The 14891-nt window shown below is 35.2% G+C and overlaps 2 protein-coding genes across 2 annotated transcripts; both read right to left on the bottom strand.

The window, feature by feature from the left end:
• Nucleotides 1-2525: 2525 nt before the first annotated feature.
• Nucleotides 2526-3005, bottom strand: LOC145592204 (uncharacterized). The gene has a single exon (XM_081648662.1). The coding sequence runs from the start codon at nucleotides 3003-3005 to the stop codon at nucleotides 2526-2528; it is 480 nt and encodes a 159-aa protein (XP_081504788.1).
• Nucleotides 3006-3148: 143 nt separating this feature from the next.
• Nucleotides 3149-3952, bottom strand: LOC145592203 (uncharacterized). The gene has a single exon (XM_081648661.1). The coding sequence runs from the start codon at nucleotides 3950-3952 to the stop codon at nucleotides 3149-3151; it is 804 nt and encodes a 267-aa protein (XP_081504787.1).
• Nucleotides 3953-14891: the final 10939 nt, after the last annotated feature.

Genomic DNA, 14891 nt, shown 5'->3' with positions numbered 1-14891 from the left:
GTCTAATCCTAGTTGTGTTTCTATGTATTAGGAGGCTTATGTTGTTGTTTTAGTAATAAAAGTATCTATTACTTCTAGTTGTGTGTAGTTTGTTGTTAATTAGTAAGTTGTACTCAGTGTTTCTTTCTAGATTGTTGTAAGTGGTGTTGTGTGGTCTTAATGAAAGCTTGTATTTCTTATTATGGTTACTTTGTGTTCATGTTTACTGTAAGCCTTGTTTAGTAATAATTAAATGACTATTTTACTACATGGCATTTAACTATAGGAAGTTTGGAGCTGATGAATGCCATATTAAATTAACCCTAAGTATATTTAGCTTGTGACTTTTTTAGATGTTATTGAAATATTCCAAAATTATATACAGAGTTTATTATTTGACTATATGTTATAATTTTATTATATAGTGGCTTTTTAGCCATAAGCACATAAGAATTAGTTTGGGATTTCAATATTTCATCTTTACTTTTTTAGTATTATAGCTAGCTTAGTATTGTCACATTTGTAATTACTAACTTATCCTTTTATTATAAACACAGTCACTTCATTGGAAGGCAGAATTCTAGCTATTTGATTAGATTCTAATTTGTACTATCTATAAGTTGGATTTGTCAATCTCACTTTGTATGAGTTTTATATGGTCCTGATTTAATCACATGTCATTTGTATATTCAATATTTTCCTTATTAATTCTATGCTTACATGTGTTGCTGTTGTTTACATGTGAACTAATTACTGCTGTAAGATGGTTGGAGGTCAAAAGGGATTAGAATTTCCTATGTCAAGTACTGCATGTAAGATAGTTACATGGTATGATAGAATGCAAAGCAAGCAAGTAGGCACTTAATAGCAGCATGTGGAAAGCATCAAAGATAACTTAATTGAATGTAAGTAAATAAATGAGAAGGAATCAAGTTAATGCACAGGTAGATGTTAAGTTCAGAAGAGCATCATTAAAGTACTTACCTTGTTGAAGTGGCGTTGCAGGTAGATATTGCTAGCACACGGCTACATCAGAGCAAATCAGCAGAGAATAGAAGCAAATAAATGTTCCCTGGAACTGTAAGCAACTTAAATAGCAGATAACCTATTGACAAGTTAAAGATGAATGATCTTTATAATTTAGTGGATATTAGAATGTTTTGATACAGTCTATGTCCATTGAATAAGAAGATGTATTAAGTAAACTTTATCAAGGAAATCTGCAATAATAGTAATTATGCAAGTAAAATATGAAGTGATGGAAGTCAATCTTTCTTTACTGCCTAAATACTGTGAGTGATAAGAGTATGGTAATTATTTAAGATGTGAAAAGGTGCATCTGACTTTAATTGTTTCTTTTTAACTAAAACACGGTAGTGTCCAGTGGTTAATAAGCTGTATGTAGTAAAATAAACTAAAGCAACATGTTTATGTGGATAATAGGGTGACCAGTTACTGATCTAATTTAACTATAAAAGAAAAGATGTTATGTAAATAAAAAAAAATAGTACAAGGCTTTTTTTGAAAATTAGTATTGTGGTCCATATAGAAAACCTAGGATTTAACTATTATTTATTGTTATTGTGATGCTTGATAGGTGCAGCAGGAAAAGAAGCATAGGTATAATTATAGCTATCCAGAAAAAAGCATTCTATTGTTAGCTTTTGTGTGACATGGTTTGAGAGATCAAGAAAGTTCTGTAATTAAAGTAAGAATCACTTGAAGTAAGGTATTGTCTAGCAGTTAATAAGGTGATTTTGTTTAGTTAATAAACGTTTTTTGTCTTGGGGATAATAGAATGAAGGGGTATTATATATAATAGTCAAATAAGAATGATAAAGATTGCTTTTCAAGAAATCAGATTTTATGAGCTATTCCAAGTATACAGTAAAACATTGAAATTAGAAAGCTTATGATACTGATGCTATAATATATTTTTTCCTTTTTGTAATTTCATGAAATATACATGCTCACCTCAATATGTTAATAAGATGGCCATATGTATTATTGTATGAATACCACTTCAACACTTAGCTAAATTATTTATTTACTCTTGATAATGCTATGCGATTTTGAAAGTGTTAATGTTGTGTAGTTAATGAGCATTGTATAAATGGATGTGCAGTGAATATTATTTAAAGCAGGTATGCTGCACCATGCTTGGTTAGTCAAGTAAATATGTTAAGCAGCAATTTGTAATAAGATGCAGATTACATGTAAGGCAAAATCGTGCAAGTAGTGTTGCAGTAGCTTGAAAGATAGCATTTAAATTAACAGGACAAAGTGTTAGAAAGCATTGCAGCCCATCTTAATGATGTATATTTTATATATAATTGTAAAACAGATTTTACAAAAAAGTATTGTATACCAAAATGATGCTCCAAGGATTAAAAACAGTAAAATGGTCATCTTCAATTGCAAGAGGGAAAAAGTGGCATTAGTCCTGCATATTAGGATAATAAAAATGTGATTAGTAGAAAGAGAAAGGAGTTTGTTTCAATGAATAGGTATAGAAGCAGTATTAGAAATACTTGTAGCATATTGTATCATGTTATACCAGATAGTCGCAAGACATCATAAGCAACAATGTTTTTCAGAACTGGTGTATTGTAAATTTCAGCAGGCTGGGGTGTGATTACAGTCACCTTGTCTGACTTTTTGGCCCTTGATAATGCAACATACAATTGACCATGTGAAAAGCATGGTTGTGGAAGGTAAACCATAACTTGGCTTAATGTTTGTCCTTGAGATTTGTTGATAGTCATTGCAAAACTGAGCTTTAGAGGAAATTGTATTCGCTCAAACTGAATCGGATATTTTGTTAATGATGGAGGCCAGAGGTTAACACAATGGATGAATACAAGTTCTCCTTGACGATGGCCAGTGGCTATAGAACAAACAATAACGTTTCTTCTGAAGTACTTGCATATGAGATGTGTGCCATTGCATAGGCCATCAGCTGGATCAATATTCCTAAGCAAGATTACTAGACTGTTAACTTTTAGAATAAGTTCGTGTGGTGTCATACCACCCGGGGCAATCTGGTTCAAGAATTCAGTTGGGTAAATTGCACAGTTATCATCTAAGATACTATCAAAACTTTTATAAATAACTGTTTCTCCTGGGAATTTTTCAATAAGATAATTGTTGATGGAGTCTACTGCATCATTTAATGGTGTGAGGATTGCCCTTTCTGTGAAAATATCCGGTGAAAAGGATGGTGTGGCAATTCAGGAAATGCAGTAGCAGCTAGATAATGGATAGGTTCCTCGGCTTGTTGATAATAGCTCACAATGTGAGGAGGAACCTCCACAAAAGCATTTTCAAATGATTGAAGTTGACCATTGCCCAAACTTAGCAGAAATGATGCATATGGCAGATCTGCTTTAGCTCTAATGTTTTCAGACAGGTGTAGCTTTTGTAACCAAGGACAAATATGTGAATTAACCAGGCTTGTTGCAACAGCTTCTCTTTGAGTCTTGTGAGGAACAACTGGTAAAACCTGCCTGAAATCTCCACCAAAGACTATAACTTTACCACTAAATGGCTGATCTGGATCACAGAGATCACGAAGTAGGAATTCAAAAGATTCAATGTTTTCCTTCCGTGCCATTGAAGCTTCATCCCAAATAATCAGTGTTGTTTCTTTAATCAAAGCAGCCAAGCTACCTTGTTTAGGAACATCACAAGCAAGAGATGCTTCTGAATCAAGAGGAATTTTAAACCGTGAGTGTACAGTCCTGCCAGAAGGTATATTTGCTGCAGCTATGCCTGATGTTGCCGTTGGAAGCACAATCTTCCCTACCAAGCGCACTTCTACGTATAGAGCATTGTACAAAAAGGTTTTCCCAGTCCCTCCAGGGTCATCAACAAAGAAACAACCCGGCTTCTCTGCTTGAACATGAGAAATAACTTTGTCAAAGGCAATTTGCTGAGCTGAATTGAGTTTTCCCCTACAGTCAATTAGGTGCATCTAAAGCTCAATAATATCCTTTGTTCTATGTAGTTCTGCTGGCACCTCTTCTTGTAGATGTTCAAGCTGAAAATGAGCTAATGATTTTCCCATAGACTCTAAGTGTCGCTCAATTGACTGTATTGTTAATAACTTAACCTGGTTTACATTTTGTGGAAAGGTATGGCTGAAGTCATCAGGTAAATCATTATAGAAGTGCTGCCATAGTGTATTTAGATTGCTCGGAGTACAGAAAACCAACACAGCTGTAAATAACCGACGTAAGGCTGATGACATATGAATATCTACAGCTTCAGCCAAGCATGAATAAACAACATTATCTTCCTCAAAGAGCCCTCTATTAATAGTTGCTTCATGAAAAGTGGCACATAGCACCCCATTCACAGTCCTAAGGTCAGAAAATGATTTAGGACTGCGCACGTTACTAAGAAGCAGCCGCAAAAAAAAGTGTTCTCCCTCTGCAGGTGTAACACATGCTAGCCGACCTATGACCAGTTTCTTATTTTGTCTTTGAAACCATGCCTTTGCACTAGCATCCCATCTGTAATGTTCAATGAATTCACTGTAGAGATATCTTGTACCTTGAGGTGAGGCTGCATTTGCTTTAAAGAACTCCGTTAGTTGAGTTTTGGATCTTCGTTCATTTAACACTACAGAATCTAGTTGCTCATGACTCCTTAGCTAAACTGTTTGCATGTTTTCCAAGTGCACTGCAAGGTGCTGCACAAGAGGGTGCATCTCAAATAAATCAAAGCTAAAAATCCTCCAAGCTGCCTTGCACGGTGAAACCCATCGGCCAGACTGAAACCTTTCAATTTCATCTATGGACTGATTTTCTTCACCAACAACATTAAAAGAGACTTTGTCATGCCCTTTATAAACATACTTGTATAAGTATTTCACAGCTTGAATAGATGAGCAGACTTCAACATTGAGATGACAATCAAACAATGCGGAAAGGTACGGGTTGTATGGAATAACCCAACAGTTATCAAGGTTTGAACCTCGAATTCAAACACTTTCTCCTGTATCTCGTCTTCTGTACATTGGATATCCATCATCATGGTTTGTTGTTTCTTGTAAGAACTGTTTAGGGTAGCCATATTAACATGAGACGGAGCTATTATTTTTGGTAACCATACATGCACATTCAGGATTTTCTTCTCCACAAGGGTCATGCATCATATGGAGAACTATTATTTTTCGTAGGTCTGGGGAGCTGTGGAGTGGTAGCTCAGCAGATACAAAGCGATCAAAATCTGAAGATGTTTTCAATTTGTAATCAGGCTTTAGGATAATAAGGAAATGTGCATGAGGAAGACCTCTTTTTTGGAATTCGATGACATATATCATAGCAGCCACTTTCCCAAAGATATGCTTCTTCATGATTTTTTTTTTTTTGAGACAGATTAATTTTGATTGAAATATACGAGCAACAATATCTGGCCGGTTTTGAGCTGCTTCTCCAAGAGCTAGCTCTGCCTTGATCTCTGGCCAGTTTGCATTACAAGTGATTGTGAGAAACAAATCAAGCTTGCCAAAGCGTTGAACTAAAGCAAGGCATTCAAGTACCGCCACTTCATGTCTCGTGGGCCGCCGATAAAAGTCGGTGGTAAAATAACCCGTCGACCTACATTTATCGAATTTGTTTCACCGCTTTTAATAGAATCCAAAATCCCCTGGTACAAATTAGCTTTGATTGTTTGTTGGTTGTGTCGAAAGTAGTCAAGGCGAGTATTCTCAATTTTCACATACATGTCAACTATGTATTGCTGAAAACACCGGCCTGCACGCAGAAGCATGTTGTTTGGTCGGCATTGTAGTTTGTAAGCATAGTACTCACGGGCAGAAACATGTCGTACCGAAGCACCGCCTGCATCTGTTAGGCCTGTATTTAGGGAATTATGATTTATGTTAATGGAAGCATAAATGAAAAACGGCACTTTCTAATAAAACTGAAGTAAGATGCTAGCAAGCAATGGTTAGCTCAGAAACTTACAGCTAGTTTCCCGTGCAAAGACATCTTCCTCCGTATGAACTGTCGAAGACGTATTGGGGCATGTTTGTTGCTGTCCTGCACTGCTGTTCTTGGCCAAACCCTGACCCCAACCACAATCACCATGTGGGAATAAGAGTGGATACTGCAAAGGATCATAGCATCCGTAATTATGGTATATGCGATGAGACTATGTGGACTTTCCTTTGACGGTGGTGTATGGGCCGTTGGACTCGCTTGATGAAGTATTGTCAGGCCAAATTGCAGCCACTTCATCTGTTGTGGGCGCATTATAAACTCATTGGTCCACAACGCTACTTTTATTGATAGTAATTTGTGTATCTTCTTGAATGTCAAGTTCTTTTAATGATTTGAAAAAGTGAGCATAAGGATTTTGAGTAGTTACCTCCATAAGTATGTCTATAATATCTTGCCTGACTTGTTTTAAGCAATCTGTTCTAGCACTTGATTCAAAATGGCCATCATAAAAATAGAGTTGTAAATATCTAGGGCCTTGTTCATCAGGGATTAAATCAGGCAAGTTATGGTAAATTTGTCCATGCAATTTGAAAACATATATTCCTTTATGTATGCTGCCATCACATTTGCCACCTAATGAGCTAAATGCAAACAAGTTGTTATATAATCAAATGTATTGTCTAAAGTGTAATGCATCTTCCTCATTAGATGTTAAAAGTCTATATAATGCAGGGGGATATTCATTAGTGGCTAGTTTAACAGATCCATTTCCACAGCAGAAATGGAGTGATTCATGCTCGAATTTTTTTGCATTGCAGTGTGGACAAATGGAAGGGGATTTCAATTTCAAAGGTGTGGTAGGCAATTTTAAGCCAACTACAGCAGTTGGAGGCTCTGTTATTAACCCAAGGATGCCAGCCCAATTTATCAGTATGTTACATTGCATAAAATAAGGACAATAAAATATGTAAAGAAGAACTTACCGATCTTTTTAACTGTAGCCTGTTTGACCACCTTTTTTTGAGAAGCTGCAGTAGTTATTTCTGTGACATGATAATTACATGTTCAGGTTTAATGGAATTAAATATAAGTTGATAACTAAATAGGTTTAATGTAATCAGGTATAACACAGTGATTAATTCAATGTGTCTCATATAATTAAGCAATTTTTTTCTTTTAATGCTTCTATAAAAGCTGTGGTTGGAAAGGCAACATTTATTAATGTACAATTCTTACACATTGTGTAGGACCTACAGTACATTAGGCTTGTTTAGCTCAAATTCATATTGTTGCATGTATTTATTTTATATGTGAAAGTTTCATTATATCCTTTTCCATTCTTAGTTTACAATTGATCATGGCAGAAAATGAGAACATGTTTTCTAACCAATTTTTTGTGTCTAAGAAACGTAACATGCAATCCAAGCTTCAGTATCTTCAACTTAGAGAAGCTAATTTACAAGGCCAATTAACAGATACAAGAGCAATTCATTTTGATGTGGGAAAGAGAATTGTGAAGATAGAAAAGGAGTTGGCTGAAGTGTCCATTGAAATTGCAGAAATGAAAAGTTGTAATGAAGGGAAAAAAACTAAGAACAATGAAGATATCCCTGATGATACTATAGCCATGATATCTGATGTTGCTAAGGATCAGGTGGCACTTAAGCATAGTGAGGATGCTGAGAAGATTGAAAGTGAAAAGGGCAAAGACAATGTGATCTTAGATAAGACCTAGTGGTTTTGGTGATAGGTAAAGGTGCTTAAAATGGTTAGGCTGCTAGCTAACAGCAGGTAAATGGCTACATTTATTGTAATACTAAATCTCTTAAACTTATGGAATGCAAATCTATTTTTATGCAATTAGTTTACTATTGCAGTGCGATTATACATGGCCTTTAATCTGATATCAAATGAAAAAAAAAACTTAAAAGAACAAGGTTTGATTAAAGAAAGGCTTACTCTTGTTTTTTCCCTTTGGTTTTTTAATTCCTGATTTCTTCTACTACCCTGTGCATTTGTTTCACCTATTTCTCTGTACGGCCAAAGGAAAAACAGCACAATGATGCTATCAGCAGAAATACATAAACATAGCAAGGCATGTGTTCCTGTGGCAAACAAAAAAGTAAAAGCACCTCACTAAAACAGGTGCTTGGTCCATAGCTGCAATTGTTCGCTTACTCTTGCTAGACCTTGAATTCTCAGGAAGTTTCTTATACAACATACACCGGTCTGAGGGAGTGCCACTAATATCCGTTCTTCCAGCCTGTGCTATGTTGGCTGCAGCTAAATCATCAGCTAAAAGCTGTGGGCCTGTAAACGAACAATGCGTCATTCAAATGCAGGGCTAAATAATCCAAGCTAGAATGAACTTGGTACCCATGGTATTCAAACACATACATATTGCATAGATGTTTTAGTTAGTTCAGCTTCTAACTTCAGTCGGTAAATTTTGTTCAAATAGTCTGCATTACAAATATATATAACTATGCTTACTATTAAATTGTGCTGCTGAATTTTCAACCACTTTATTGGTAGCATTCTTTGTATGAGCAATTTCTGGCTCAATGTGTGCAACCTCTTGTTGCTGATGTGTGGCGGATCTTACCTCATCCAGGTCCCTATATGTAATGATAAGAAACAGCAACAACAAAAAGAATAAGAAGAACACATCAATGAAAAGCTATCCTGAACATGTGATAAGAATAATAGGCAAACACCTTGTAGGAGCAGGAGTTTGAGACATAGCTTGTATCGCCTGTATACGTTTGCTAACCCGAGTCTTCTGAAGAGGTTTTTTTGGAAGTAAAGCACGATTTGTATACCAACAAAGCAATTTTTTAAAAAAAAACAAAATGAAAATAACTGTAGCTTTATGGTGATGGCTAATTTATAAGTTGCTGCAGATAACATAGTGAACAAATATAATGGGTAAAGGAACTCGTATGTACGCATGATAGTAATATAAATTGGGCTAATGACAGCAAAGATGTTTCAATAGGCATTGCAGAGAGGTTTTTGATAAACGTAATAGTGTTACAATGCATTTGCAGCTAGTATAACCTGCCAAGGGAAAAAGTGCACAATGGTCAAATTGCAACAAATTAATGCCTAGCCATGCTGTGTATATAAGAAAGCACACTTAACAATACAGGCAATACTTTTCGTAGAAAATGGGCAATGGCAAGAAAACAATACTTCATTAATCAAAGCTCAAAAGGCTGGAATACATTATATTCTGGGAAAACACCCAGCATGTCTTGCAAATGGCACTAACACATAAAGCAGTACAAAATAAACTGAAATACAAGCAGTACAATAAGCTAATATGCCATATCTAAGGCCCAACACGAAAATAGGAAATAAAACACTGAAACCAGCAAAACAAGTTCCTATTTGACTCCACTCTAACCACTAATCAAACTTCCTTCGCTTAAACAAGCTGTCCAACTCAGGGGGTACTAGTAATGGCTTCCGACTGAGGCAATCACCAAAAGATAGCCTAGCTCTTGCCTTGTGAGGTGGAGGTGGAGGAACAGTAGGTGTTGGAATCCTGTGCGCAGCAGACTTAGGTGTTATGCAACCATCTTCACCTAAAAAAGGAGCTAAGTGCAAAGCACCTTGAATCCCCAGCACACGTTCTGTAGCTGCTACGTAGCTTTCCCTAGCTAAGTGTAGACACCCAAATGTGTCTCCCCAAAACCAAACCCAGTGATGAATACCTTTCATGTCATTTGATTATCGAACGAAGAAAAAGTGTGAAAATTCTAGTGATGAGGATGTTTTTATTAAAATATCTCTTCTTTCTGTTTTTGAAAATATTTCTTTTCTCACCTTGTTTTATGAAAACGTGCAGTCCAATTTAGTTTGGTCCGTGATATGAGTCCAATAATAGTGTAGTTGGATGGGTCTTGAAAAGACCTTTCCAACGATATATTATATGCCCACATCCAATGAATAATGAGGAAGTTATGGCCAAAATACTAAACTGGGCTCAAACCGGATTTTACCTACGCCCCAATGATCATGTGGAGGGTTCAAAGGTTTAATCCTATTCCTAAACTAGTTAGGATTAATTAGAAGCTTACATAATTTTGTAAAAGATCTTAATTATCCTTTTTTGAAAAGATAAAATCAAAGAGTTTGAAATTGAATAAAAACTTTCCTTTTTAAAACTTTCCTTTTTTAAATCCTAATTCTATTCGAATTTAAAGATGTTCAAAGACGGTCATATATTACTTTTGTGCCTCATAATTTTTATCCAAATCTTATATGGTTGGATAGATCTTGAAATTATCTTTCCAATGATAAATTATAATATTAATTCCGATCTATAACGAAAAAGATATGAAAGGAATACGAAACTCTATCCAAAACTGACACTGTTCCACTATTTCGGCCATATCTTTTTATCTACAAAGTATTTTAATCTGATTCTAATTGTATTGGAAATTAGACTTCAAGAGCTTTCCAACGACATATTATGTGACTTATTTGGACTTCTGGATCAAAAGTTATGATAAAAACAAAATCTGCAAAAACTGCTGACCGACGAGTTTTATTTCGATTCGAATTCGGATTCTTTTCTTATTCTTCGACTCTCTTTTTTCCTATAAATAGAGGTCATATCTCCCCTTTTTTTCAATCATCTACAATCAACAATCATCTTTCTTTCTCTAAAGCTAGAAGCTTTCTTTCTCTCTCTCTTTCTAAGCCTAACCTTCTCAAACAAAGTTCCTCATACATTAGCACTAGACACACCTAGTCAAGTTCGAAGTTGCCTTCGCCCTAGACGTGAAAGGCTATAATTTCTGAGGGTTTGGTCCCAAATCTCGATTTCAATTATTTAATTTGATTGTTTTGATTTATATTTTCCTTGAAGTTACTAACGCGTGTATTTTGTTATTAGAAAGAGGTACGAGGCATCAAAGTATGTAATCTTATTTCTCTATTCTTGTGGAAAGCATGTTTAAATTTGTTTAATTCCTAGTATCATGTTAGGATGTCTTTATTGCTTTCTAGTATCATGTTTAGGGTGCTTCCTATGCTTTCTAATATCATATCAATATCATGTTAGTATCATGTTAGGGGTAAAGCTTTGATTTTTATTGTTTAGTGACATGCTAGGGTTTGTTATTAATCTTGTTAGTATCATGCCTAGGATCTTGCTATTAATATTATGCTTTAACACGATTATGATAATTATGATTGTTATTATGATTATGATTATAATTATGATGATTGTTATTATGTTGCTTGATGATTATTATTGTTATTGCTTGATCACGCCTTTTATGCATGCCTAAAGGGAATTTGTACTTGTAATCACGCTTAATAAGATAATTAATAATCTTGTTTAGGCTAATATGATTATAATTCAAGTGATCACCAATAATAGTTTTATTTGTGCATTAAGTTCAACCAACATAGATAAACAGGTTTAGGGTTAATCTGTTGATTGCATGTTAGTCAGAAAGTGCACATAAATACGAGAAGAATAAAGTAGAGGCCTATTATTAGGGCAGGTTCAATCTCTTTTAGGTTGGATTTGTACCTTCATCCCCGAACCCTATTTGGTTCAAGACCTTTTGGAGTTGACGGTCTCATGGATCGTTAAGGGGTGTAATCTTCACCTTGTGAACGGTTTACAAGTTCCTAAAACTTGTTGGCGACTCGTTTGCTCTAGCTTCCTTCCCTTTGGACGCCACCATGCTTAAGTGTATGATCACAGTGGGGTTCAAGTTTGAGGTAATGCTTGAAATATTCCCTACACTAAGGAACACTTAATGCCAGCATAAACCCCATTGCCATAGTTCAAATCCACTATGTCAAGATTGTATGCAGTGCGTAAAAAATCCACAACCCTCCTAGCAGCATCTTGTTTGGTAGCCTTGCAGTCAGCACGAATAGCATTGAAAATGCACTCCATTCCAGTAGCAATTGAAGGAGCGTAAATTGTAAGCCAGGAAATAAATTTAGCTGAGCTTGAAAGTGTCAACTGCTGAAACACGTGCTTTAGTCTCTACAGTTAGAGTGCGCAGAACATCCATGTAATCAATGCACACATATTTCTTGCAGCGCTTGTGGTTTGGCACATCTAGCCACTTGACTAGCACTTTCCCTGCCTCCCTTTCCATTGACTCAAGCTCAATGCGCTTCATCTGATACAGAAATTAACAACGCTGGAGCTTCTTAATTTTCTTAGAAGTCAAGTCCTCAGCTTGAATGCTATATTCCATCCGAAGGGAACGAACAACATTTTTAGCAGCTCTCTCACGCGATTCTCCAATTGTCTTAGCTTGAATACCTTCATACACATAGAGGCCCAAACTTGGGTCAGTTTCCAGGACAAGTTTCACAGCGTTCTTTCTCACGTCAACCAAATAATAAGTCGATTGAGGGATTTTCAGATATTCAACAACTTGCTAAAGAAGGTAGGAAAAAGAATATAGAGACTTTTCGAGTTTCAGGCCCAGCCACCTGTGTGCATACCCATAACATAAGAAAGTTGCTTATGTAGCTAACACTGGTTTAAGGGCATCTAATCGCTTGAGCTACAGGTTGGTTTAAGGGCATCTAATCGCTTGAGCTACAAGTGTAAGGAAGTGAAACATATGTTGTGGGAAGACACAAACAGATCCTAGACTAAATCTATGTCGCATGTCAAAGCTATCTAAATAACACATGCAATTACATCACAAATGAATAACAGCGTTGGTTATTAAGGCATGCAATACATATCTTCAAATGCAACTATGCATCTAACAGAGCACACCTCATTTAAAATAACAAAGTAGCCACCTTATATTAACAAATGTAAGCAGGTTACTAAGGCATGCAACACATAATATACAAAACAACAAATCAACATAGCTGCCCCTTAATAAAGTCAACCAAGCATACTATACAAAATAACTAAACTAAGCTACTAAAGCATGTAACACATGATATAGATAATACAACAAAGTCATTAAATACTAACTAAAATAAACCAAACCAACACAGAACAGAAACAACAATGCAACATAGTCGAAAATAACGAACTACTTACAGCAGAGTCTGCACCTCCACCCATTGCAAGCTCATAACTCTGCAATAGAAATGACAAAAACCAAAATAAATATTCAATACCTTCACCCAAAACTGATCCCTTTCTTACAATAACAATTTTATGATCTATTATTCGTAGCAAAAAGATCAAAACCAGAGTTTAAGCAAGCCCATATAACCAATTTTAGATTTCACACTCACTCTAAACCAAACAAGATTACAAAAGACAGTATGAACAAAAACAATCAGGTTAATTAGCCAACCTTTAGCAACACAAATGTAACTAAATCTTTACTTCATAATTGATATAGACTAAACTAAAAACTAACTGTTGTTGAGTAAATCACACTAGGTTTGTTGAGCCACCAATATGGTAAAATATTGTCTAGTTATAAGTCAAAAGCAAAGAACATATCAGTGATTTAGCAAATGTAAGTCCAGTGACATCATGTCTGTACATAAGCCATTAAAACAAAAGCAATTTAACCATGCCAAGTAAACTTAAAGAATGTCATGAATTTGTAAAGTTAAAGAATGTCATAATTCTGAAGAGATCCTTGAAGCAAGTTCATATATGTTCTGTGTTCATGGTTAGTAATATGAAAGGATAGTTTTCCAAAGTTGTGTTATTGTTACTATAGCAAAGAGACTGATATCCAAATTCACATTAACCTCCATGGAATTGTGATGTGTTTTTTTTTTTTTTTTTTTTTTTTTTTTTTTTTTTTTTTTTTTTTTTTTTTTTTTTGCAATGATAAAGACCAGATGGCCTGGCTTGTATTTATGCAAACACAAAACAGTAGAAGACAAAGCAAGTGAAAACAAACTAAGCTAAGCTAAACACAGCAAGTAATTCAATGGACTTTGTAAGTGCTTTAATAAAATCAATCTGATTACAAACCCAAAGATTCTATTCTTATCAGTAAAGCTGTCAATAATCACATGGTATACAAGAGGAAAGCGCTTACCCATTGTTATGAATAGTGATAGACTGATAGGTAATTAGGTTCATCATCCAAAATCCACTAGGTCAAGGACTGAGCTGCAAGTAGTATAAAATAAGCAGCTGTAAAAACCAAAAAAGTGTCTGAAAAACCAAAGCCAAAAATGAAACAAAGGAATTATGACACCCAAAATAAAATGAATTAGCATGTAGCAACTCTATATAGTCTAATCTAACTAACAAATAGAAAAATCTAACAAATAATAAGCATATAAAGCACCTAATTCAAGAATTAGAGTCATGCTTAATCCAAAATAACAACCAATCGATTTTAAAACCCAAAAGTAGCTTAATCTCTAAAAAAAAACTTAATCCCCTTGGACCTGGATTACGATCTTGACAAAGAACACGTATAATCCACCAAATCACTAATTGCAGCACCCTAAGCCCACTTCCCAAAACCTGAGCAGAAGTTATAAGAAGAGAAACACTCTTACACATCATGCAGAACAATAGACCTACGGGTAATTAAACGGTTCATCATAAAAAGAAACAAACAATTTAGTCCTCCCAAATCCATTCATCGAATGGCTGAACTGCTGGAAAACCTACAAAGGTGCATAAACTAATTAGCTGAACAAACAAATAGCTGAAATTAATTGCCTCCTTTGAATCACTAATCACTGACATCAAACATAATCAGCTAAAAATTGCAGTACTAATTTCTAAGGCCGAACTGAAGAATACCTTAGAAGTGAGGACCAACAAGTGCACCATGAGCATCAAATTAATGCATCTGCAATCAGAAACAATGGGAAATTAGCCTTAAATTCATGCAATTTGCAAATTAGACTTTAATTGAATTAGTGCATTTGCAATCAGAAACAATGGGAAATTAGCCTGAACTTCATGCAAATTGCAAATTAGACTTTAATTCCTACATGTTCAGATTCTTAATTGCAATGCATAATTGT

Source organism: Chenopodium album, chromosome 18 (assembly GCF_948465745.1).
Source record: "Chenopodium album chromosome 18, dcCheAlbu1.1, whole genome shotgun sequence".
Classification (NCBI taxonomy): Eukaryota; Viridiplantae; Streptophyta; class Magnoliopsida; order Caryophyllales; family Amaranthaceae; genus Chenopodium; species Chenopodium album.
Note: the sequence above shows the minus strand (reverse complement) of the source record. Positions and strands in the feature narration are given on the sequence as shown.

Coding starts and splice junctions, on each gene's coding strand:
- LOC145592204 (XM_081648662.1), bottom strand. CDS start 3,005: ATGACACCACACGAACTTATTCTAAAAGTTAACAGTCTAGTAATCTTG.
- LOC145592203 (XM_081648661.1), bottom strand. CDS start 3,952: ATGCACCTAATTGACTGTAGGGGAAAACTCAATTCAGCTCAGCAAATT.